A 27,867-nucleotide genomic window follows, 5' to 3' on the forward strand; every position below is an offset into this window, starting at 1 on the left:
AGGGGTTTTTTACTGGGAAAGAAATGCTGAAAATTTTCTGTGTTGACTACATGACAATACAGTGCGGTGCAAAAACCTCTAGATACACAGAACCATCCTAACTCCTTGGTAACAAACTACGTCTGGAATTTTTTTATTCATTGAATATGTTACGTTCCATCTCCACCCATTTCATGACTCTCCACCCACAGTCACACTTTTTGAAGTCAACACTTTAATTTGATTGCTTTCGTACCCACATTCTTTTCCCAGAATCTGTAGCACATTTTCAATTTGCTGTCCCCCATTGTGTGGCAAAAATATATTATGTGGGCTTTTAATTGTGGTTTTGTCAATTTCATTACCTACAGTGATTCCTTTAGGTTAATCGTAGAGTGGTTTTAGCAGTTTCCTTTTAAATAAGTGTAATAATTGCATTTGTCTATGATCCTTATATTAGCAATTTCCTCATGCCCTTTCACAGGATGACAACTTAATGGTATTTTTCCAACCGTATTCTATTGAAAGGTTTTCTGTTCTGAGGGAACAGAAGGGTCTAGATTAGAGGGCATGATTAAATGCTATACAAATATGAATGGTAAAGCCCTAAATTATTGCTTATAGCTGAGAACACAGTGAACAAAATGTTCAAAAATTGGACATCTGCTTTTGTATCAAAAAATGGAAAAACAGATAGTCTTTTTTTGAGCCATCAAAACAGTATTTTATATTTTAGCAAACTAAGAGAAGTGCAAAAAGCTACTGAAATCAAGCTTCAGAATGGGGTTCTCCCTCTATTTAAACTTTGTCTGGATTATATGAAACTCTGTATGTGAAAAAAGATGTTTGGAAGAACCGACTATTCCATGTTTTACTAGAAACTGAGGAATGCACATTTCCCATCGTGTTACTAGACCCTTTTACGACCACTATACAAAAGTGCAGAGCATTGGTGATACTACGTAGGGTCAGTCCTGTGTAAATGAAACCATGCATTATAAAGCTGTATTGGCAGTACATGGAGATAAAGAAAAACTGGAAGAGCTTACAAGAAGAAGTTGATTGAGCTAGGGAAATATGACAGACTGACTAGGAGGCATTTTTACATGATACACAAACAGTTACGGAGAGTATGCAATCAGAAACGTGCTCGACCAAGCGTGGAGAGATGTCACAGGTAGTTTAGAATAATAGAGATGAAAGTGCGTTTCAGTCTTGATTGGTATTTTTCAACATTTAGACATCTGAAAAGTAGCCTGATTTTTTTTTTCCTTTAAAACAAAATAGTAACAACCTTCTATTAATTTTAATAGAGTGTTTAGCACTGTTGAAAAGCAGTTGATTTACTCGGCATTTAATGTCAGCTACCCTTAAATTTTGTTACCGATGTGGCTGATATTTCAAGCAAGTTATTAAGTTCTGAAACAGTAACTGCTGGTGTTCTATGTAGCTCTTGATTCCTGCTCGCCTTTTTCATCACATGTGTCAATGCTAAATGACTCATGGTTATTTTCTAAATCATCATCAGGTTTTCCAAGTAGTTTGCTAGGTAAACTCATCTTTTCTTCATCTGTTTGACGTTTACTTATTGAAAGGACGGGAGACTCCATGGTTCTCTCTGGTGAAGAAGTCACCACTTTTTCCAGAGATTCCTCCAGCTCATGTCTGAGTTCATCTTCAGAATCTTCAAAATTTCTGTAAAGTAAACCAAGATAATTATATTAAATAAATGTGTCTTTGTAAACAAGCTTCTCTACTTTCGAGGTCTTTGAGATTTTTTTAAAACACTTTTTAAAGAATACACAAGCGACACTTAAAATGTGAGCTTTTCTTCTTTCTCCATGAGACTGTTTACCTGTGTTTATAAGGTAAGAGAACAGGAATTACCAAGCCATGTTCATACTTCTGCGTAGTATTTTTAATGGCAGCATCGGCTTGTGGCACATTAAATTACAGAATTAAAAGTTAAATTAACAGACTGTAAAACAAATAAGTTTTCTTCATTTATGAATTTGAAAAAACAGCAGAAAAGCTTCAGACAATGCAACCTGTCATTTCACAAAAGCAGTTGTATGGATTTTTTATATGATGTGCTTGACTTACGTGTCTTCATCATCTGATCTCGGCTCAAGTCTGTTTTCATCAACAGCAACAGCAGAATATGTTTCTGAATCGTCTTCCTTGTTTGCTTTTGGAAGCAACATAGTTAATCTCCCTTCTGGAAAGGAAGATGAACATTATTTGTATATTAGCTAACTATAAAAGTGTACTGTCTGGGACTGAAAATTGTTGTTTAGCTGTACCTATGGCTCCCTAAAAATGCCTTCAAAGACCGAAGGGCAACTCAAACCTGAAGGTGGGAGAACAATTTTAAGAGTTGCTGGTTTAGTATAAAGCTAAGTTCTGCATGCGACCCAGCAGAAATCTGTCAGTTTGGGTAACACCGTACTCTACAGTGTCAGCTTGAGTAGCAGGGCAGAAGTGCATATTGAGAGTGCCAAATTTTAATAAATGTAACTGATAAAAGCAACAGCAGTTAGAAAACCTGTGTCAGTTGTTCTTGCTTCAGCCCTATGAACTGATATTAGTGCAAAGCAGTTTGGGTTGGTTGGGTTTTTTTTATGTGTAAGCAATAAAGCTAGTCTTAGGACAGGAATATAGCTGATTTAGTTTTCAGGATGGGACAGTTTTAAAAGAGCTTGTTATGCTATAAGAAAATGTATGTGAGGCATAATTAGCAAGAGAGTGCTGACTGAACAGTTGTGAATGAGATTTCTCACGACCCATAAAATTGTTGAAACTTGGCATTTACATGTATGATTTAGCTGGCTTTAAAGTTCTGTTCTCCCATTACATGTTCAGTAGGTTGGCAATTGTGTATAAAAACACAATGTCCACTTACATTTACAGCATCTTTCTGTGGAAAATACTCTGGCTTTTTAGCTAACAACTTCGAGGCAAAGTAAATGTTATTTTGAAAACAGTGTTACTTAAGGGAAGTGTGCTGCAGTGTGAGTTAACTTCTATGTCAGCTGTATCAGCATGGACCATGCTGCAAAGTAAGTCAGAACTGTAGTTTAGGTCAGCACATACTACAATTTACAGCTGTTCTACAAAACAGCTATTTTTATTTGTAGAAATGTTTTTACAGAGTTCTTCTCCCTCAGCCATTGCAGGGGCCAGATCCAGGTTTGTGGTATCAGCCACTCCGCTGGCAGTAGCACCTTATGTCCATCTGCCCAAGGAAATGAAAGAATTACATACGAAAGTAACAGCCAGTACGTAGGGTTTGCCCTTTTCCCTGCTGTTCACAACAGCAACATCCCAAAAGAGGCCTTTCACTGCTGCAGGACACAGCAGGGGCTGCTGGGACTGGCTGCACATTTTTTTCTAGTTTGGCAACTAGACTTCAAAATCCTGGTTCTCATCACAGACCCTCTGCCAATGATAGAAGAAATAACACACTAAAGAAAAACTTGTAGAATTTCCAGTAACAAACATCCTACCTATTTCTTCTTCAAGCCGGATGAAGGAGTCATCAGAGAGCTCTGCTTTTGCTAAGATGTTCAGGAGTGTCTCTGGTGTTGTTTGTTTCCACTGTTTCCTGTTTTCTGGGGTGTCTTCATGCAGAGCAGCACACTCAGCTGAAGGACAGGAAAGCTCTCAGGTCATGAAAGCATAACTGTGGCTTAGCACTCTCTTTGGCCAGATTCAGACTTTCTTGTCTTGGCACTGATTTATTCATTTTGTGTAATGCTGGAAACTGGGTTTTTTCCCCTTGTGGAATACTGAATTTTTAATAAGTATTGGGTCTGATTGATACCATAGATAAAAAATAGCTTGGGCTATTTATCACTAAAAATTTCTAATACCAGTTTTAATAAAGTAAAAGTTCAAGTATCTGCTTAATTAGTTCTAGAACAGACAGATGCAGCTTCATTGAGCAGCTCTAGGTCTCAAACTTGTTGCCTTCTTGGGGCTGAAAAAGCTTCAAAGAAATTCCTGTTTCTTTTGTGGCCTATGCTCTTTCATCTAAGGCAGAGTGAACACGAAGTGGCGTATTAACAATATTCTACTTGGTCTTCACTGTCCATGCAAACTCTTCAGGTTGTTTCTGTGTATGTAGGGTGTTTGGAGCATGCTGAAATGCTGGAAGAGCCTCTTGTTTGCAGCAACCAGTCACTGGAGATACCCATCTGCCTGGGAATATATGCACTGGTACTGCAAGAAACATGGCAATTGCCTTCTTCTGAAAGGGAGCATCACCACGGCCACACCTGTGCAAGGATGCACTTGGGATTGTGCAGCAACACAAGTCTGTGGAGCGTGAAACCAGAACTCCACCACGCTCTGGGGAGGCACTGGCAACTGATTACCTCAGTTCTTGTGTTTCATCCACTCAAGGCCCAAGAAAGTGGTGTTGATTTGTTGCATAGATGGGCACTTTTAGCCCTTGTTACCCTGGCCACAGAGTGATTCATAAAATGCAGCCCTCTTAATATGTATGAGCAGCACCACATCATTGTATATTAGACAGAGGGGAAAATGATGACTGCATTATGGTTTAACATACACAATAACCTCAGTTATTATGAAGTCCTGCAATTAAAAGCCTGCCAGATCATTTGAACGCTCTGGTATGGAACTGTTTTGGCAAAGGTCTGTAAGTAGGTTGGCTGAATTTTAGCAGCTCCCTACTTTCACTGAAACACAAAACCTTCTTACCAAGTTCATTTTCAGCCACAGTAGGACATCCAGATGTTACATCAGCATCAGCTAAAAAATTCAGCAGTATCTGAGGGGCTTCAGCTTGCCAATGTTTTCTGTTTTCTTTCATATCATCTATGTCACTGAACTCTACAGGGAAAAAAAGAGGAGGCAAAGTTATTTCATTTTTTAAGTAGATTTTGGTGTGATTATAATATTATGTGATATAAAGCAAGAGCTGATCAGATAAACTTGCTATAGCCTAGAGTTTCTGAATTTACCTAACTCTTACATAATTTTCAGGATTAACACTCTGCATTGCATTTCCCCAAGAAATACCTGTTTGGTATCCAGACAGTTCTTCCAAAGCTCTGTCCGTATGATCTTCATAAACTTCCACCAATTTCTCCTTAAGATTCTCACCATCCACTAAAGTCAAAGTCTCATTCAGTTTATCTAGTACCTGAAAAAACAATAGGTTACTCTGGAAAGAGAAAACAGATATGGGAAAATAACTAATCACTTCTCATTTTATGGTGTTTCCGGCCATTCTCAGGCATGCACAGGCAAATTATGTAACAAAAAGTGAAGCAGCAGAATTCAGAAGTCACATTGTGATTTGTGTATCAGAGAGCTGCATGGGGCTCTGCAGAGATGTGAAACAACACAATAAGAAAATTGTGCTTTATAAATTAAGAATATATATACTAGAAATAAATATTTTCAATGTTACTGTTACAAATATTTTAAACATTCTAATATGCTAATAAAAATTTCAATAGGTAGCTATTACGTGTCAATCACCTAGAAATGTCATTTTAATAAATGCCATCACATAATGTGATCAGTAGCATCACTTCCACTTTTTCTACGTAACAGCTGGTTTATCAGAATATTATTATTGCTGTGTGATGCAATACTAAAGAAACAGAAATGTACTAAAACCATTTACAAATCAAATTTGGCATTTGCAGACTAAGTCGTTTTTGAGATCACAGTATCACAGTATCACAGTATCATAGTATGTTTGGGATTGGAAGGGACCTCAAAAGATCATCTAGTCCAATCCCCCTGCTGGAGCAGATGAATTCTTCCCCTCATCCCAGTTTACAAAATCTGTGCACTCCATCTTTTAACATGTGAAAGATTAACCCGGATATCATCCAATTTTCTTCTAAGCAATTATCCTCTTGAAGAAGGTCAGATATATGCAATACATCAACAAATCCTCAATAGCATGATGGTAATGGAAACAATTAAACTTTAGATCATGGAGCTACTGTCATGGTTTCAGATAACTAATGTAAATGCTCTTAATATAACTACAGCATACCTCTACTTCTTGAATGCTGTCTTCCTCAGGAACACATACATCTAAATTAATTTCAAACTTTACTCCTCCCTAAAGAAAATTCACACATTTTGTTAATTTATTTTATGAAATAAACCCAAGTAATTAAATGTACACAGTTTATATGGAACTATAAACTTCAAAATTATTCTTCTATGGAAATTAAATTTTATTTAACAATATTTTTCTTCAGTTTAACAAGATCAAAGTTGAACAAATTGGACAAAAATAGATTGCTCTGAATATAGTTTATGGATATTTTAAAATAATTGCATCCAGTTCACAGGGCTGGAATATTGTTGATTTTAAGGAAAAATGTCTTTGATAATAATTCAATCCTTGCAATATACAGAGTTGGTTCTTACAGCTCATTGTCAACCAGTATTAAAATCTGAATACTGTACTGCTTCCATGCAGTATTTCACAAAAGACCTTTAGGCCACTTCACAAAGATTTTATGGTCAGAAACTTTCCTGATATCTTATCTGCATTCCCATTCAATTCCCATCCCCTTCTACAATTTAAAAAGCACTATAGAGAAGACCATTTTTACAACAGAATGTTAAGAAATTAGCAGCCTGACTTGACTTCACTTAAAACTTCAACATGAGTTTCTATACACTACTAATACAGTTTGATATGAAGATGAGTAGGTAGGGATTGATGACTATCTGAAAATATCTGAAGTGAATCTCCCTCAAATTATCAGAAAAGCTCTGCTACACGTTTCTTAGTGATTCCACTTTCTTTCAACTTTTAACAGTAGACCAGTGCTCTTAACTGACTCTCAAATAACTTGATTTCCAGAGCTAGTTTGGTAACACAATCATTTGAAATGTACACATATAAGATGAAAAAAAAATGATGGATACCTTTGTATTATATTTCTTTTCTAAGATTTTTTGGTCTTGCCTGTCCTGAAGTCTCACTTGTTTAAAGTTTTCTTCCATGTCCTGGAAGGAGGAAAAATAAAATAATAATTAAAAAAACAAACTTTACCCTTCTTTATATTCCTATGTCCTACGTTAGAACATGTCAGATAAAAGCACAGCAAATAATTGTATGCAAGCAGATGCAAAACCTGGTGGTTTTGTTACTGTGCATTTCTCATTAAGTCACTGGGAATATAATTTCTGTCCTGTCATGGCCCTAATTGCCTATAACCTACTTTATTCCATCAAGTGATGTGTGAATTCATTTTCGTAAAAGTCAGATCCAGGATCCATGAAAATCACCGTAGAGAATTCTGCTAATATTGGCCGGTTTGGCCCACATTCCAGCTGCAACAGGGCAGCAATGTCTGTCACTGGTTTATGTGGAAAGCTGCCTCTTGCTACGGGACAGTGCAGAAAAGTCCTACGTCACATGAAGCAAATCCTGCCTGAAGAATGCTAGTAGCTAAATCAGGGCTGTTTTCCCTTTAGAATAGAGTGGGAATCTGCACACTGAGATTCATTTTCATAAATTGAGGCTTTCGTTCATTTCACTTGATGAAAACTGGACTTGTTGCTGTAGAACTCCATGTTGTCTGGAAAACTTATCTGGTGGTCACAAAGCCAATATTGTAAAGTAAAAGTGGAACAATTCTGTCACTGCTTCAGTAGTACTTGATGAGAAAAAAGTGAAGGAGTCCTGTAGCTGGAAAGCTTTGGCTCTGCCTCTTCCACCTGCTTGTCCTAAATTTTTGTTTAAGTAAGGAGTCCATACAAACCTGGATTCTCACATCCCACACAGTGTTACTCTGGCTTTTCATGAATTGCTCTATCTTTTGCACAGATTTCTCATAAAGGTTTGCACTGTAAGTGGCTTTTTCTTTACTTCACTCAGAAAGCAAGGAAAAGAAACATACCACAAAAAGAAATTAAGTACATCCTAATATTTACAGATAAAAAAGAGTTACCAAAACAAGTCAGGACTCAGCCAAAGAAACTTTCCAGGCTATTCATGAAGGGAACCCAGGGAGACTTTCACATGTGGTGCAAACATCAAGTGATATTTAAGCTTTACTGTTTTTCACATTTGTCACAGAGAGTGAATCAAAGACACTGCAGGACTTGCATTAAAAGTTCTGTTTAGACCAGGAGATGGTACTGATACCTGAAGTGATTCTTCTCTTGTTCCAGCTGTACCCTTGGTTTCAAACTGGTCCACAGCTTTCCCCTGCCTCACAAGATAGGTTTTGTCTTGTATTTTTTGGTTCTCCTAGGGAACATTTTTATAAAATGTTCATTTCAGTTTCTAATTAAGGATATCAACTTAATAACGAAAAAGGAAATATGACTGTGTGTATGTTTGAAGTTTGTTACCTGGAGTACTCCTGCTCTAAATCTCAATTCTTTTATATCACTGTGGTATTCTTCTCGAATTTTCTGCAGTTGTTTCAGGTACTCCTATTAAAGCACAGTATGGTAGAATACATATACATTAGAAATGCACATAGAAGTAACACTAGCTAAACAAAATATTCTATGGATATCAAGCTGTGTATATATGAGAAAAAGGGATCAGTGTCCTTTACTGCCAATTTTAAAAATGAATTGTTACCTCCTATTAGAGGCCATTTTTGAGTCCTAACTCTTCAATGTTTTTGAAGTTTTCCAGACTGTTTCATGCTCGATTTTCTGTAGAATTATATCTAAACCAGCTAATTCCAACAATAATTGAAGGACTGTATAAGCAATGATTCTAAGGTTGCAATTCAAAAACAGAGGACTGGAAATTAGGAGGACAAAGAATTATGTATTATTTATTGTATTGCAACCTGCTCCCCAAAACGAAACAAAATCTGGTAATCTTTTCTTGGAGAAGCTTCAACTTTCCTATGCAAATTGGGCCAAAAGACAATTTCTGTGTTAAGGGGATCTCTGTTACTGTTTATATGAGGATCTGTCCCAATTTGCCCATGTTATAAATGGACAAATCTGTAAAGTTTAATTTTCTGGCATACAGGCTTTGTGGAATTAAACAGCAACAGTCTCTGAAGAATGTGTATATGGTGAGCATGTTCTTATCCCGAAGTCTGACCATTATGTAATAGTTAATATATTAATATTTATTCTGACATTTTTCTATAAATCAAAGATAGAATGTATTTATATGTGTTCATGAAAGAAAGAAGTATCAGTTTGTTTTCTCTCTCGCCCAAAAGCAAAACCAGAAAAGTATATTGTTTCTGTATAAAATAATCCCCAAACGTTATACCACCCCAGGGAAGTATTAATAGTATGCATCACATACTATTATATCACAGTCTAAATGTTACAGTATGACTTATGAACAATGAACATACATACACAAATAATGCCTGTATGACTATTTATTCTGATTTGTAAATGTTAGGATCTATTGTCCTCCAACATTAGTTTGTTCAGTGATGTAACTCCTCTAATCTCAGTAGAAGCAAAATAAAAATCAAGGCCGTGCTTTATGAAATTATTATGGACAACACCTTTTGTGCAAGTCCTCACCAGATTATCAAAGATGGAACCATATGAAAACAGCTTATATTTTCCTAGTGGTCAGATAGAAAAGAATCAGTTCTTATATAAAGAACACTATTGTCATGGAGTATAAGGAGACAACTTTTATGTGGCTAATGAAGAAATTTCATTTACCTGTTCTTTCATTTCATTCTTTCTAGACATGTCCTGCTGAGTATTTTTGAGATGCTCTTCCTTCATTTTCTGCTGCTGCATTTGGTCAGGATATGGATCAGCAGAGGATGGCCGCAGCCCCTACGGATGTACAAATAAAACCCAGAGCAAAGGAATTTTCATTTAGAATCCTTTCCCTCAGTGCTCACTCAATTCACCCGCCCATTCCACTGAAGAGTGCAGTAAGCTAAGTTTATATTTTTGGAGGAAAAAGGTACAGCAAAATTTTACATTGCTATAGTTTTGTATCAGATCAACAAATTTGCTGGAGCAGAAATGTTTACCTGTCAGAGTCACAGTTTGTTGTTACAAAGACATCAGATCATCCTTTGAATTTTCTTTTTTTTTTTCTTTACAGATTTTATACTATGATTTCATGCTTACTTACCAGCTGCTTTTCCACTTTAATCTTGTACTGTTTGGCTTCAAAACGCCTTTGAAGATATTCTGCAGTCCTGAGAGAAGAAAGTGATGTTCATATGCTACATTTTATTTCCCAGACTCTGCTATCATTTGCACAAATAATTCTCTACAGGTTCTATCACATATGACAAACAGAGTTCTCTTTGTACTACATGAATATATAAATATGGATAAAATATTTATAAATATGGAACAACAGTAAAATAACAAAAAGAAAACATATCCATATCCAAGGTATTGCCCTTCCTATTACTTCAGTTGCACTGGCCTTCTGAAGGGTGCAGCAAATTCCTTCTCCACCTTTCATTCGATAAATGGGATGTGAAAGTGTCATTGAAAATAAAGTTGTCTTTCCTGATCCTCAAAATGAGTAAAAATTTTAAGAAAGAGGTTGTATATTCAACAATTTTTCTGTTTCTTTTCTCATCTGTGCCTAATTCTATCAGCCTAAATTTTATTTGTTTTGGTTTCTAAACATTTCTCTCTTTTTTTGATATATAAAATAACCCACAGTCATTTGTAAGCTCCCTGATTTCTACTCATTTCGTTTATTAATTTCAGAACCCACTTGTGCCCCAGGGAGCCAAACTCAGCTCAGAAAAGATGTTCTAAACCTGATGATCCTTAACTGAAACATTCTTGACATTGTCATCATTGGATGAAAATTAATGATTCAGTCAACCTTAATGGAAGGATCCAAAAGGAGGCAGTATTAAAAATTCCTTATCTCCCTTTCTCAAGGTTTTCAAAGCTCATCTACACCTAAAATGGCCGATCATGGAATGGACAGGCAATCAAGTAATAAAAAGGTGGTACCTCTACTTTGTAAGAGAAAGGCTTTGAAGTAAAGAAACTGCTGGAGAAAGGGTGTTTATATCTGAAAACAAAACATAAGCCCTGCAGGGAAAAAATTGAAATGAAAATAAAATAAAATAAAATAAAATAAAATAAAATAAAATAAAATAAAATAAAATAAAATAAAATAAAATAAAATAAAATAAAATAAAATAAAATAAAATAAAATAAAAATAAAAACCCCACACATTTTTATGGCCTTTCTCCCACTCTGTTTCCTCAAGTGGAGAACTGCTTTTGGGCTTTATATCATTCTGGTGGGAAGAAAAGACAGTATTTATCCTCGATATAATTAGAAAGACTACAAAAAAGCATGTGTTTTACTTCTCACCCAATAAAATGCTGAGATTTGGGACACATTTTGGCAACAAAATGTCAAACATCAGGATGAAACATTCAGAAGGAACTTCTGGATAGACAGAAACAGGAGTAATCATGTTTATAAAAAACTTATGCACAAAAATTGTCGAAGACCAAGCCAAGAAGGAATTATACTGAATAAGCCACAGCCAGTGTTACCTTATCAGGAAGGCTGATAACTCAAAACATGCAGGACAGTTCACTACCAATAAATAAAGTGAGAAAAGTTTACCAGTCAGGTGGTGGGGGTGGAGGTGCAACTTGTCCTTTTAGTCTGTAGTATTCCTCAACTCTTTGGTTGATATGAGAAAGGTCATAATGTACGTTAACTTTCCTCTGCAAGTTGTCAAGCTGATCATAGTAATGACTATAACGGCCACGTACTCTAATACTCTCTGGTCTTTCTGCCATCTTAAATCTGGAGCTCTGTGGCTGAAAAGATAAAAAAGGATGTTAATTTACCTGCTTTCATTTGTATCACTACAATTTTGAATTAACTTGCTGTCCTTAACCCCAGCTTGAGTTGCATGGTAATAAAGGCTGTCTAAAGTACAGTTAGTGTAAGTTTTCCAAATTCTTTCACATGCAATGCAGAAACTTTCTAACTTCTCAGGGTATATGTAATCTTACCATTGTCTTTTCCTTTTCCCCGGTTCCATCAGCTCCTGTCAGGAAGCAGCAGCCCACATTGTGCGAGTCAGTCACCATGGGGCATTGTACCCTGTAGTGCCGTTGCCCTGAAGTCACTCCATTTTCTGAAGCCTGAAGCACTGAATTAATTCCAGAAGAATCTTATTTTGACATGTGAAAGCAAGGGGAATCTGGGATGCAGTTTTGGGCAGTATACACGTTGACTGCTGCTTTCAGGGGAGCACTGTGCTACTTCATGTCATCATCTCTGATTCTGTGCCTGTGGGAGCTTGCCTTTCATTTCTCAAAGTCCTCACTGTGATGAAACATCCCTGTATTTCTACTTTGTGACAAGACTGTCTTTTCCATTTCTCATAAGAACAATGGAGCGAAGGCGATCACCTTAACTGCCACTGCATGATATAAAAGAAGTGTGGTAGGACATTCACAAACTTTTCCATAGTGGGAGACTAAAACCGCTATATGTTGTGTAAGAAAAATGGTGAATTTTGCTTATTTTCTTACATCAATGAAAAAGGATCTAAGTATCCCTTCCCTAGCTGGTAAATACATTAACTATTCATCTCTGTTTTCCCTCTTAGAAACACTGAAAATAGGTTCATCTACCTACCGTATAGTCCAGATCACAGTATAAATCCATATCTATGTAAGAATTTTCCACTGGGATAATGTTCCCAAGGAAGAGGTAACTTCGAAAAGTATTTGTCTTGTCCCTTATTGAAATACCTTTTACAGTATGGTATCCAGAAGTATGGCAATCCCAAGCAATAGGGAGAACAAACCAGGCCATCTAAATAAATGTAAGAGGATTGAGAACTGTGACCAGTGAAGCACACGCTCTGGTGACACAGGCCATGGAAAAGGCTGAGGTAATTAATTCCTTCTCCACCTCAGCATTCACTAGCAAGACCAGTCTTTGGGAATCCCAGCCCCCCTGACTCAGGGGGAAAGTCTGGAGGAAGGAAGATGCATCCTTGGTAGAAACTCGTCAGGTTAGAGAATACATAAGCGGACTGGACAAACCTAAGTCCATGGGCCCTGATGGGATGCACCCATGAGTGCTGAGGGAGCTGGCAGATGTCATTGTGAAGCCACTCTCTGTTATCTTTGATTGATCATGGTGATTGGGAGAGCTGCCTGAGGACTGAAGGAGAGCAAATGTCACTTGTATCTTCAAAAAGGGCAGGAAAGAGGACCCAGGGGACTACAGGCTGGTCAGCCTCCCCTTAATGCCTAGCAAGGTGATGGAACCACTAATCCTGGAAACTACTTCCAAGCACATAAAGGACAAGAAGGTGATCACGAGTAATCAGCACGGATTCACCAAGGGGAAATAATGCTCAACCAAGCTGGTAACCTTCTACAATGAACTGACTGGCTTGATAGACAAAGGGAGAGCAGAGCATATTATCTATCTTGACTTCAGTGAGGCTTTTGACACTGTCTTCCCTAAGATCCTCACAGAGAAGCTGATGAAGTCTGGGCTGAATCAGCAGACAGCGGACTGAAAACTGGTTGAATGGCTGGACGCAGAGGGTGGTGATCATAGTACAAAGTCTAGTTGGAGGCCAGTGACAAGCTGTGCAGCCCAGGAATCAGTAGTGGGTCCAGTCCTGTTTAACATCATTAATAATCTGGATGATGGGGTAGAATGTACCCTCCACAACTCTGCTGACAACACCAAACCAGCAGGAGTGGCTGATAGGGCAGGGGGTTGGGCTGCCATCCAGAGGGACCACAACAGGCTGAAGAAATGGGCTGACAGGGACATAATGAAGTTCAACATAGGGAAATGCAAAGTCCTGCATCTGGGAAGGAATAATCACTTGCACCAGTACATGCTGGGGGCCACTGACTGAAGAGCAGCTTTGCAGAAAATGACCTGGGAGTCCTGGTGGACAACAAGCTGGACATAAGAAAACAACATACTCTTGTGGCAAAGAAGGTGAATGGTATCCTGGGCTGCATTAGACAAAGTATTGCCAGCAGGTCAAAGGTCATCCTTCCCCTCTGCTCAGCACTGGTGGCCTCATCTGGAGTCCTGGGTGCAGTTCTGAGCTCCTCAGTACAAAAGAAACATGAACATAGTGGAGAGTGCCCAACAAAGGGCCATTGAGATGATGAAGGGACTGAAGCATCTCCCCTATGAGGAAAGGCTGAGAGAGCTGGGACTGTTCAGCCTAGAGAAGGCTTGGAGGGATCTTACTAATGTATATACATACCTAAAAGGAAAGTGCAAAGAGGACTGAGCCAGACTCTTTTCAGTGGTGCCCAGTGACAAGACCAGAGGTAATGGGCACAAACTGAAACAGAGGAGGCTCCCTCTGAACATCAGGAAACACTTTTTTTTACTGCGAGCATGACTGAACACTGTAGCAGGTTGCGCAGAAAGACTGTGGAGCGTCCCTTCTTGGAGATACTCAAAAGCCAACTGGTGATGGTCCTGGGCAAACAGCTCTAGGTGGCCCTGCTTGAACAGGGGAATTGGACCAGATAACCTCCAGAGGTCCCTTCCAACCTCAGCCATACTGTGATTCTATGAATCCTGAAGCAATGCAAAGTATGACACTATGCAAGTATCCCTGCCACTCTGCAAACTGGTTGCTTCATTTGGACGCTGAAAGAATGTGCAAACTTTCCCAGTGTTAGTATGAGAGCATGTCTCATAGATCAAAACACTGTGGACAAAATTTTGCCTTTGATCACAGCAGTGCACAGTGAAAGGAAAGTTAACATTCCTAACTTAATCCATCTCTGGATTTGCACTGGATATGCATAAATGTAACTATGAGAAAAACTAATTCCTATATTTTGCACAGGGCTAGTATTATCCATAGGCAGTGTGATTCCTTGAGGGCTGCAGTCCTGGGAACTCCACAATTCCCCACCATCAGTTAATCCACTCTAACTGCACTGTGCAATTACTACTGTTTTAATAACACCTGAGGTAAGTGCAGTGGGTGTCAGTTGTTTTGAATGGACTCTCAGAAGATTTGAGGTAAGAGCATGAGTGTATTTGCTTCTATAGCAAAAATGCAAACAGAGAGGTTATTTGCCTTTGTGCAAACGTAAATGCAAAGCACGCCTTTTGTTACAAAGGACCATACTGAAGCAGCCTAAATTTGGTGTTTCCCACTAAGGCTTTCTAAAACAGCTCTTCTGAGGCTTCAGGAGTGTGTAACTGTGTCTACTGACTTAGTGTAGGCATTAAGCTGAATTTTATACATCTTAATGAGGACTTTTAAAGGGTCTTTTCTAGGAGCAGGAATTTGCCTTCCGAAGGTGATTAAATATTACAAGAATATGGATGCACAGTACCTGAAAAATAGGTTGTTTCCCTCTTGAAGGAGGTTTCCATTCATTTCTTTGAAATAATTCCTGTTTCTTCACAGGCATCACCACTTCAGATTCTGGAGAAGGTTGGTCTTGGACTCTTCTTTTTTGAAGTTTATGCACTTTTTAACAATAAAAAGTTAAAAAGTTACCTTCTCTGCTCTCTATGTGATTAATGGCCATATAGTTGCACACTTAATGCTGACAGACTGGGCTAACACTACTTACATCCTTTCATCATCACCATCATCATCATCATACTGCACACTTCCTAGGCATTCTGCCTTTCGTTCTAAGAATGAGATGCTTTTGAAAGCACTATGATTTGTCACACTCATGTAAAGTGGACCTTCATTGATTACTTTTGAAAAAAGGTACACCAAATAAAAAGGAGACCTCTATAAACTAGAACACTGATCTGATGCTATTACCAAGAATAGAAAATAGGAGCTCTGATTCTTAGGTTCAGATTTCACCGGAGGCCACGTGTCTACCTGCTTAGGCCTTCCCTTTCTAAACCTAGCCCTTGATATTCTACAAATTGTTAGACAATCTTCAAGTACTTGTGAAATTTGGAAAGAAGGTCTCAAAAGTGAAAAATTTACCTTATCAGTTCCTGATGTATAAGAAAATAAAAGTACACACCACTCCTGTTTGGCCAGTCAGAATTTTGCTAACACCTTAGCTGCAATAATGAAAAGTAGCATCTTTGATAGAATTAAGCCTAAGCAAGTTTGAAATCTTTTCTGAGCAATGACTGTGTGAGTATCACATCTGGGAGATAAAATACATTAAAATTATGAGTATATGACCACAGATACTTTTTAAAATGCCTAAGTGACTCAGGTGTTCAGGTGCCTTTGTCCTAATTGTGGAAGACCTGAAGGCAGATATATCTAATTGAAAGTAATTTCCAAAATCACATGGGTTCCCACATTACTGAAGAACTTATTCGGGGAGGGAAGGGAGGGGGATGGAAACATCCATAGTCCAGTTAAGTAGCTACATAGGTTTATTTTCACAAGTCTCTTTAAACTGCTTTAATACTCCAAAGATAAATGTGAGGAATAATTATGATACACTGAAGAACACAGAATGAGGTTATGTATGGTTATGCTGACAGAAACATGCCAGATGTTCAGCAGTTCATAGAGATACCATTTAGTCTCATTCATATTTTCTAAGATGAGCACACATAATCTGATCTGTCAATGAGCACTAAATCCAAATAGAGTTCACTGTCTCTCACAATTTAATCTAATTTATATTTTGTAAAATACATTTTTACAATTTTGTAAAATACCATGGAGCGCAATTTGAAAGACTTTTGCATTTTTGCATATCGTAGTTTGGCAAAATGAAGAAAGGATGTTTTTCATGTGATGGACCTAAACTGCAACTAGACCAAAGCCTTTCAATTTTGTAAATTCTGTTCTTAAAAGAATGAAGGCTAATGTTTCAGCGCTTTCCTATGGCAGCTTTTCCAGTTGACCGTTGCTAATGACCTGGTCTTAGAGTTGTCTTTTCGTGAACAGGACAGCAATGCCCTGTCTGGGGTGAATGTTTCTGCTGTTGCAGTTCTCTCCTCCTTTTAACTTTGTGTAAAACTCTTGTATGTGCAATAAAGACTGCTGGAGAAGGTTATAGCCATCACATATATCATAACTAATAAATGTCAGTGTAGAACTAATGTTAAATAATATTATTATCATTACCTTGTATCAGGTTGGGTCCAGGCTGTGATGCTGAAGGACTTTTTTTATGTATCACAGTGTGATAGAGTTCTTCCTGTGTTATTCATAAGAAAAAAGGCATCTGATAGAACTGTAAACAGTCCTACCTACTAACCAGTTCTATCTACTATCTACTAAAACACTACTTTGATACATATTTTTCTCTCAGCAAGCAGCAGTACAAGGCACTTACCTCAGGTGGCAAATACCTGAGAACAAGCTTCTGCAAGAAGGGCTTCCTTAGAACAGAGTTGATAGATGGTCGATCTCTTGGAGATATTTTAAACAACTGAGAAATTAATATCCTCAGGTCATATGAATAGTTGGGAGACACTGGGTGAAAATGTCCTCTGCAGATCTTGAGCACCAGTTGGTGCAAACTGTTGCCTTCAAACTTAACCAATAAAAACAGTAAAAAGAGCACAGTAAGTACGGCTGGTAGGAAACGATGGACTAGACATTCCAACTTGGAAAAAAAAGCTGCTTGCTGACAGAAGGCCTGTGCTATGCAATCTCTTCACAAACCCTTTCTTGCTATCCATAGTTGTTCTGTGGAAAATTAATATAACCAAACTCTGACTATACTTTCTGATTACATTCTACTTGTTTCGGTTGCATGACTCAGAAGGTCCAATAGCTTTAGTACCTGGATGAGTTTTACTCACACTCTGCTGTCATACAAATGCATTTTTTCCAGAATGAAACATGATTTATTTTGCCAAAAGCTGTTCACCGGAGGCCTGCATAAATACTATCTTCACAGGGCTTCACAGTGTTCACCCTCAAAACCTCACTGCAAACAACTTAGCCTCCGCATTCTGTGTTCTCTCAGGAACTAAGGTATAATCTGAATTTTAATGACTGATGCCACTCAGAAAACTCAGCCCTCTCAGTTCCCTTAATAGGTCAGCATTTACATAGTTTCTAGGGCCTTAGACAGGCAAAACTAATTTTGAAAGCAACTTCTAAAATCACCATTTTATTTCCTTGACTATTTTGAAGGTGTTGTAAACAAATTTTGCCTTAACTTCACTTGCAGTTCCTGTCTACATGAGCATCTAGACCTCGCCTTCAAATTTAAAAACAGGCAGCAGTACTGAATAAAACAGCAAATGTTCATAAGAAGTAATGTTAATGTTTTCTCACTCTGTGAAATCTGGAATACTCCTCAGCAGTATCCTCTTGCTCTCAGCTCAGCACAGTTCCTCTTCCTATCAGTGCTGCTCTGGCTTCTTCAGAAGCCAAGCCCAGCAAAATGTCAACTTCTGCTGGGCCCAGGAATCTGATCCTATTCCCATTGTTGGGCTTAGTCTCTGCTGTGTTCCCTTCTCCGCAAAATACTCCCAGGCTGAGGATTAGCAGAGGCTCAGATAAGGCTGAGGACAACACAGCTTCCTGAAGATGCTCTCTCAGTTATTTTCTGACACGAATATGCTTCCAAACAAAAGGAAACCTTTAGGAAAATGCTTCTGGGAACTCAAACTGCTTCCTGGGGAAATGTGGGTTTCAAACGTTTTAATAAGTATAGATTGGTAGTTTCAAATAGGAATGAGTAAAATTATATGCTTAAAGCCTAATCTTGGAGTGTGGCTTTAATTCTTTCCACTGTTCATCTGACTTTTGAAAAAGTTTAGTACTTATTAAAGAATAAATGTATGTTTGATATATGTATGCATACACATAAAGTTGTAGAAATACAACAGAATACAATGTATATTAGTATGCAAAAAACAGACAATACAAAAAAACACTGGCAGTCATTCTTTAATATCAATTAATAAACCAAACATAATTCTAGCAGCTGTTTATGAGTACTATTATTACTATAGTTTTTCCAGGCTGCCCACCATCTTTTTTAATAATATGACATTGATCTGATTCTGTTATACAATACTTACAGGATGCCTTAGTGCACATAGCTCATAAAGCACACAGCCAAGAGACCAAATATCTCTGTGAATAAAAAGTAATTAAAAGTTTCAGGGAAAATACTATAATAATTTTGTACATGTTATCAGTACCTCTTCTCTGCTCTCAAATTCATTGACATTATTCTATCACAGACTAATATTGGTGCAACTATTAATTTTTTTTAAGATGCACTGAAAAGAACTACTTGATGCTTCTTTTCAGTTGTGGTACCAATGTTTCTATGGCACCTAACTAGGTACTATCATTATCAGTGGAAAAGGCACCAGACATAAAGAACACCTGCTTAATGTTCCTAGTAGGATAAAGGGCAAAGCTGTCTCTGGTTGACTTGATAGTTAAGGAGACAAGAAGGAAGCAAACCTTTGTAAAAAGCACCTTAGAGCTGGGATGCTAGGCTGGGCTCCAGAACACTCTGTGTTGATCCAATCCCCCACACAGACAAGGGGGTCTAGGCCACTCAGCTGCTGACTTTCCAGTGGTCCTCATCTAGTATTTTGTGTTAAACCTGAGTGAGCCTTCACAATTCTCAGACTCATTTGTCTTTCCTGCAGGTGGCTACTGCCCAGTTTCAGAATTATCAATCTAGCAGCTTTCACTTTAGTATATTTTTATAAATCACAGATGAGCACATAAAAAAATTCACAAACTTGGAACTGAAAAGATCCATATCTGCACTGCTTATTACATGCTGGAAACAGCGAGAAACTTAGTATTTGATGTAGAACCGGACAAAGCAAAGGAAAAAAAATCTACTTTACATTTCATGCCACTACTAACAAGGAGTGTTAAAAGAGAATGAGATTACACTTTAAGTTTAAAGTGGAAGTACATGACCTCATGCACAAGCATGTGAAGGAAAGACAGAGACTTACGTTTTATTGTTATACGGCCGATTTTCACAAATCTCAGGTGACAGATAATAGGGGGTCCCTACACAGGTATGGGCAAACTCCATAGTGCTAATGAAACACAACAAACAAAAAAGCTTACACACTGAAAAAGTTTCCAAGCAATTGAACTAGAGGCATTTCTGACCCAGGCAGAGTAATAGTTTCCTAACTGAATAATAGCCCTTAGTTGAATAACATCTTAATGGAACACCCCAAGAAAAAATGAAGTACTTCCCAGTTCTGTGTAAAAATGACCAACTATTTTAATAGTGGAGAGTGTTTGCACGTCAACAGAAAGCACACAAATTCTCTCTTCCCCAGTTTTCACCAGCATTATAGTCAACATTTTCAAGGAATAGTTATCATTAACACAGAATCCCCAAAAATGTCAAACACACGGCAAAATATCAGAAGTCTCTGACATAATAATTTAAGCAAGAATACAGGAGATGGTAGTCAGTTACGCAAGCCAGGAACAGTGGATGGAGGAAATACTGTCCAGAAACCAAAGCAGGAGTGAGTGAATTTTAGTTCCCTCTTTGCTGCTAATTTGTGAAGATGTAGCCAAATAGCACCAGTTGGATTCATTTCACTTGCTTTTAGGTTATCTACTCTATGGATGTCACCAAGAGTCCCTCAGAAGTCAGTGGAGAGGAAAAGATGCTCACAGAGAGTGATTCCTCTCACACTATGCTATTAATAGATGTCAATAAAGGTTGTAAGTTACACTCTTTATAGAATACATTAATACTGAGTGCCTGAGGTGTCACAGACACCTAACTGCAAGTGAAAGTATTAGACGCTATTTTGCATTCTGAAGTGGAGAATGGAGATGAAAATGCCTTTGTGCACCCCAGGGGAGGAGGAAAACAGAGACTGAGAAACTTAACTCACTTTTGTATGAGAAGAAGTATTATCAAGTTCAAATTATTTTGTTGTATAGGCCTATTAAATACTCTTTAAAATGTCTGCACCTGGACATTCAGATTCTGAAGTCTACTTCCTATCTGCTACGTATTATTCTGCTGTGTAGGAGCAATGCTTAAAGCAATTATCACCATAATATTTCTGAAGGTAGGCATTTCCTGTGTAGTAGTTTACATGTGGAGAGCTGAGGCACTGACAGTAGGTCTGTGCTTCACAAAGAAACACACCACAAAGGTACAAGGCAGAGACTGCAGCTGGAACAAGGACGTGGCAGAGCCCTGAAGATAAGCAGGTTGGATCAAGATACTCCAAACATGCTAATCCAATACAGTCCAACTCTCAGAAGGACTTCCTAGCTCTGATACACCACTGAACTGGCCTAAATCCAAAGCCAATCTGATGGCGCCTTGACAGAAATTACATAGGCTGTATGCCTACGTAGAAGAATGCATAAAGCTACCTAATACATGTACACAGTTAAGTATATCTGAAGAAAATTAGCAAATTGACCATGTCGGTTAAAGTTATCTGTTCTCTTTACTGTTGCTGTGCAGATAGTAATGTGGTCAAATTTACACTGATTTAATTTACAGACAGGAAAAGTTTTAAGAACTGAGTTGCAGCAGCTGGAGTACCAAGCAACTGAGAAGAACTGATGCTAAAGGGACAATCTACAAAATGATCAACAGATGAAATTACCTTTCCACACAATACCTAATTAATATGTGGAACTTCTTTGCCACAATATCCTGCCAAAGTCAAACATAATCAAGAGGCTCAAAAAGAGATCAAATTCAAGTATTGTCGTGGTATTAGCATGCCTCCTGACATTTTTTAGCCATGCCAAAAAGCTCTACACAATGCCTGGCCATTATGCAGGATAGGCTAACCTTGTCCCCAAAGTCAGGAAGATAAGGAAAATTTGGAAAAGCAGAGTTTAGCTGTACAGATGCAAGCTATGCCATTTACTCTCAGGGCCAGACAGTGGGTTCTAGACCTTTCTAAAAATAATAAGTAGGCATAGTCTGGGAGGACATACAAAGAAAAGAAATAGTCTGTACACACTCTTTCCTTTATAAGTCTTTCCTCAGTTTTTGACGCTCTTCACTTTCTTCTTTATAAGGCACCAGAAGTGATTATCAACATGTGCAAGAGCAGAAGCTCTGGCTCCAGATTCTCTTTATGTTAGTTCCACAGAAGATAGGGAAAGATTGAGGTTTCCCCACCCCATGTCCTATACATAACAGACGTCCAGTGACTAGGGTAGATATATATGTGGTTTCATGCAGAATGGCATGCTTGAGGATAACAAAAAAAAATATAGTGTCAGATCCTTTGTATTCCAGACCTCTTGAGCAAGCACAATCCACAAACAATCTGCACATTCAAGTTGCATTCTGAACAGTCAGAAACAGTTGCAGTTGGTGTAGGTCACAGACTAATTAAAAAGCTGCCTACCTGTTCAACTGTCTTGCTATTCCAAAGTCCCCGAGCTTTGCTACCTTTTCATTATTGCTAAGAAAAATGTTCTGCAAATAAAAATGCAACAGGGATGCAAAAATGAAACATGGTAGAGCTTTTAAACTGTATTTTTACAAGATAAAATCAGTCCCTCTCCAACACTGGTTTTACTACCTGTGCTTTTACATCTCTGTGTAAAATCTTCTTGTCATGAATATGTTTCAGGCCCAGTGAGATCTGCACAAACCAACTCAGAATCTGCAGTGAAAGATAAAGAGAACAGACATCTATAAATTTGTGTGGCTCTAATGTCCAATGGGGCATCTTACTGAAATATATAAAAGAAAGACAACAACAAAATGCAAAATACATAGAGTGTATGCAATAAAAAATAGTAAGAAATAATATTTTTAAAATTAATGCCATAAACTTTTCCTTTCATTTTTAGTACTATCACAGAACTAAATAGAAACAGATACCTGCTCCGTTTTCCTTAACCTCATCAAGTTTTAACTGACCATGATAGGTCAAGTCCTTGAAAAAGGACTGAAGAATCACATCAAAGGATGATAAGAATACTAGACCTTTATTTGGAAATGAGTGAGTTCATATAACAACTAAGAGAGAATTTGGAAGCAGTGTCTTAATCCTCAGTGGCGAAAGTCATATCACTCAATTATTATATTTGTAGTCTTACCGAACACAGTCCAGAAACAAAACAGAAACAAAGGCTGACGGACTGAAATGTGGTGACAGAAGAGATCTATGAAGGAACTTGCTTAATAATTAAGCACACAGTTTTATCCTTTATCCTTGATCCAACATATATTTAACTTCAAATATACATGTGTTTTATTTAATGAGTGGTTGCAGACTTATTCAGAAACAGAAGTACAATGTACTTATATGCTTCTCTACTTAGGAAAATTGATGGTCATGAAAAACTTTTATTAGAGTAACAATCTTCTATTCTTCTATTTAGTAATGCTTCAAATTAGCAGCTGATCTCCTGAATAGGACTGCTGCCACAAATGACACTTTCATAGGCATACATTTTAAAAAATAAAGATATTTTAACGACATTATGTAAAACTGGGGAAGTGGTGTGTATGCGTTGGTTCTCTCTTTGGTGTTTTCATCATCTGTGGTTTTGTCTTTATTTCCTCTCATGTTGTCTCTACCTCTAGTATGACTCCCCATAGGATCTTAAAATTCATTATTATTTAACCAGTAATTCACTTCCAACTGACTTTTACACTGAGTTCCTCTTTTACGACTAAAGCAAAAAGAAAAGCCAAAATACTTTTCCTTTTTTCCACTTCTATGCTTTACAGTACAGTTCCACTAACAGGTTGGATACTATCAATCTAGTTTCTAGGTAAATTTTCATTGTACCTGCAAAAGTGGAAGACAATGCATGATTAAATAACATTAGAGTTCAGTATGCTAAGTCCACTATATAAGAGAAACATTCCTTCAGAAAGCTAAAAGTTAGTAAAAAAAAAAAAAAAGGAATAAGTAAGGAAGAGTGGAAAATTCTATTTCTGTGAATTGCAATACCTGTAACACTCACCTATTTACAAAACAAAATACATGTGAACATGCCCTAAAAACAGTCAGAATTTGGGTTTGTTTCTCTGTGCTGGTTTAACGATTTAAATGGCATCAGAGAAGTCCTGACCCAAATGAAGCAAATGAGAGATTTACCGTAGCCTTCAGTATAAAGCAGGATATGCCATATGCATATATCTTAAACAAATTAATAACTCACATATAATACATCCCCCCCAATTCTAAAACATAATTTAAAAGAAAGTCTTTATAGCTTAGTAGGTATACTACTAATACAAAGTGCATCCACAAAGAAAGGAGCAAGGTGAGGAGGGGTAATAAAAATGGCATAAAAATACTGCTAATGACTTAATTTAGGATCTTAAAGCAGTGTAAAAAGCAAACTCTAAACTCCCATCAAAATCACCAAAGTTTCTTCAAATTATTTTAACAGGTCAGCAAAGAAACAGTAGCTTCTACTGGATAACTCAAACCATGTGTTTTAGAGTATGTCCTTTCCTCTAAAGATAACTTCTTTCACCTGGTCCTCATCAAACAGGACTCCATGCTGCATATTTATCCGCTTCATTAAATCTCCACCATCACAGTATTCCATCACAATATATAGCTTGTTCTTTTCTGAAATGGAAGGCATAATTTTTCCTTTATTCTTTTATTAGTCACTAAGATAGCAATAAATTCCTTTTTTAATTTTGTATGGTCCTTCTCTTAAAACTGACTAGTTAATTGTCTACCTGTTCCATTTCAAATAGTAACAGTGAAAAAATGGTGAAACCTGATGCAAAACTAAGATGTGAAAATATATTTAAGTGAAGATTCACTAAAATATTACATACACAAGAAAACACTCAAGATACCACACTGAAAGACAGATGTTCTTACAGGTAATGCTTTGCAGAATGCTTCATATTTTGGATTGCTCTTCAATAATAACTAAGTATACAGTTAGGCTTAGGAAAAAAGTTAAAAGTAGACCGTGTCCAACAGTAGAAATAACCAGCACAGCATACTTAATACAGAAACTCAGCCTATTCTTACCTGTCTGGTAAGACTACCAGATCTATGTGTACCTTAAAACATTTACAGTCCTGATTATAGAAAACAATTTAAACACAAGCTGTAACTGTAGCATTCATTACATAAGGCATTGCTTATGACAGATCTCAGCAGGAAAAATAAATACGGGGAATTAGCTTTTACGGAGAAGGGACTTCCTTCTACTTCATTCAGTCCTGAAGAATTCTGTATACCTGAGTGATACCTCAAAACATAGCTCAAGACAAAAGGCCAACAGGACCTATTTCTTGCTATATTCAAAAGCTCTCTTCTTCTATTGAAACCCCTAGAAAAGTCCCATTAAACTCTGGACTCTTACTGAATATCAAGACTTAAGTTCAAATTAAGCAACGCCGACACCCCAGGATTGTGTCACAATCCCTTAGGTCCCATCCAGGCACATGAAGAGGGCAACTGATGACTGAATTTGATACCCCGTGTCATTTTTAGGAGGTAGGACCTGTCGCCACCATTGACGAAGGTGCTGGCAACAGGCTTAAGGCTGGGCAATATTAACAAGCTAGTTTTTGCTCCCTCCCACTGCTATAATCACAAATAAAACAAAAATGTTAAAAGTAAACCTTGCAAAGAAGCATAGAAGGTTACGATATTTGCATGCTTCATCTTGGCCAGAAGAATGACTTCTTTCTGAGAGGCTTCTTTTTCTTTCGCAGGCATCTACAAAGAATTAAGAAACTATATGCTAGCAATGACATATTTATGTCTTTTCAAAACTAGTTACATCGTTAACAAATCCTTCCCGCAAATACAAAATGACTGCGTATCAAGGATATAAAGAAATATTATATGATGTATACATCATGTAAGGTATCAATCTGTAGTGTATGCTTGAAAATATATTGGAACGTTACTGAACTCAAAGCCAATTTCGACATTTTACAAACAAGCAAATGTACACTTTTAAACTTTTTACACAAATGCTACTGCTAAGCTAGCTGATGAATAATGTTCAACTCTAAAGTTAAACTTCCCTTTAGTATTTGAAGAATAAGGGTCTAGATGATTCTGTATTCTTAATCTGGTTGATCTCAAAAGAAAAAAGTAAAATAAGTCCTTCTGTTTTACTGGTGTTATGAGTTCTTGCAACATTTCAGGCAAACTTCATGAAATGCAAAACTTCTATTTGGGTCATTGTGATCACACTTTCATCGAGATTACTTCTTAAAAATACATGTCTCTGAGTACCCATGCATCAAAATGTCCTCTTGTATTTATAAACAATTTATTACCCTCATTCTTAAGAAATAATTCTGAAAAATAATCCTCAAAGATTCAAAATTTGGAAAGTGAATGAAACAGACACTACCATCTTAGGATTTCAGTGAAGTAATTTTCTGCATCCAGCTCCTGATTTTTAACCAAGTGGGAAACCACAATAATATTTTATTGTCTTCCATTTTCCTATTTTGTATACATGGTTTTTATTGGTCAGGAACACAGATATAAACTATTTTTTTATTTAGCTGTCACTACCAGCATGTCAGTTTTTCTGGGTTTGAATCTGGAACTTATATAACTCTTTCAAGAACTGATATATATTCATTCTTCTATTATAACTCTCTATTATAACTCTCTAATATATTATCAGTTAAATACTGTAACCCAGAACAGCAAAAGACTTGTCAAAAGTATGTATGCACTCACTGGAACTGACTGTTGAAATCCTATATTTAAATCATAGGGAGTTTAATTTACTGTCTTTCTGGAACTCGATAAAGGAGTGGCATTTCTCCAAAAGTGGAGCTAGTCACCTGAACCTGCCTCTGCAGTCTACAGAAAGAAAGAGAGCGCTTTTATGGTCCAATTCAGTTCATTCTAACACAGAATTCTAAACCACACATGATCAACAGCATCCTAAAAATACATATGTGGGAATATAATGGAGGATTGCCTAGGAGGATTGTAAACACACTCAAGCGACTTGCAGCTGGGGTGCAGAAAAACGCATATATCATACCAATTGTCATTCAGCCTTGTGTGTTTGACAAGTAGAACCTCTGTGTTTCGATATCACAAACCTGTGATTGAGTGGCACCTCATCAAATATGTGTGAGATTCCTGCTCTGCTGTGGAGGAGACCAAATTACAATGGAAAACTGTGCCTGCGTGAATCCCTGAAATATAGGTGAAAACAGCAGGTTCAGGGACCCTCTAGCATGGACCGAGCTCTGCGGTGCCCGTGTCCCCGCTTGTGTGCCTCTGCCTGGCTGCTGCTTCGGGGATCCCGCAGGTTTGCGAGATAACAAAAATAAGTTTACACTTTGTGTTTCATCTGTGGTTTTGGGGTTGGTCCCGCATCCTGCATGTGCCAGCTCACATGTTTCTCCTGTTCTCTAAAGAAAGTCTAACAAAGCAGCTCAGATACTGACAGCCAGAAAACTGACATTTAAACTAATCAAACTAACACAAATGAGACTTAGAAAGTATTGGTGTGGAAAAAAAATGAAATTAAAAAGTTTAGAGAAACAAAATTGTGATTTGTTATTTCAGTGGCAATAGTTTCATTGTAGTTGAATCACCCGTTATAAAACTTGAGGTAGGCAGTGTCACATGTTGTATTATAGGTAGAGAGAAGTTTTGAAAAGAACAAAAATGCAGTAAAAAGGAAACGATATCAAAACACCTATTTCATCTGTGCTTGTAAAATCACTAAATTAGCAAACTTTGTAAAGTTTAACTCTATATAATGAAGACAGATCTACAAAGGAGATAAAACCTACCCAAATTCATATCCTAGGTAAGTGCAATTAGTACAATCAGGTGAATAGCTACCACTATTATCCAGCTTTTGTTCTTTTACCTTAGTTAAATTGATCTCTTTGATAACACACTGCTCATTATCCACTTTTCCTTTTGCCAAGAATATTTTGCCAAATGATCCTTCTCCAATTTTTTTAATGATTTCATATTTATCCATGATGTCTTCGTCTCAAAGCAGTGTCTAAAATGAAAAGGTCCCCAAA

The 27,867-nt window shown here is 37.4% G+C and overlaps 1 protein-coding gene across 1 annotated transcript; it reads right to left on the reverse strand.

Annotated features, from left to right (window-relative positions):
- Positions 1-69: 69 nt before the first annotated feature.
- Positions 70-27,821, reverse strand: NEK5 (NIMA related kinase 5; the record flags this gene model as incomplete). The annotated part of the gene is made up of 21 exons (XM_082043339.1): positions 70-1,674; positions 2,083-2,197; positions 3,486-3,623; positions 5,026-5,149; positions 6,020-6,088; positions 6,910-6,990; positions 8,135-8,239; positions 8,344-8,427; positions 9,652-9,771; positions 10,079-10,145; positions 11,561-11,760; positions 15,298-15,434; positions 17,028-17,100; positions 17,239-17,439; positions 18,944-18,998; positions 19,850-19,936; positions 22,253-22,323; positions 22,430-22,513; positions 24,348-24,445; positions 25,465-25,561; positions 27,705-27,821. 21 exons carry the CDS (start codon positions 27,819-27,821, stop codon positions 1,422-1,424), a joined length of 2,376 nt encoding a protein of 791 aa, XP_081899465.1. The 3' UTR covers positions 70-1,421.
- Between the last annotated feature and the right edge of the window lie 46 nt (positions 27,822-27,867).

This window comes from Streptopelia decaocto (genome assembly GCF_964273445.1).
Source record: "Streptopelia decaocto genome assembly, chromosome: 1".
Classification (NCBI taxonomy): domain Eukaryota; kingdom Metazoa; phylum Chordata; class Aves; order Columbiformes; family Columbidae; genus Streptopelia; species Streptopelia decaocto.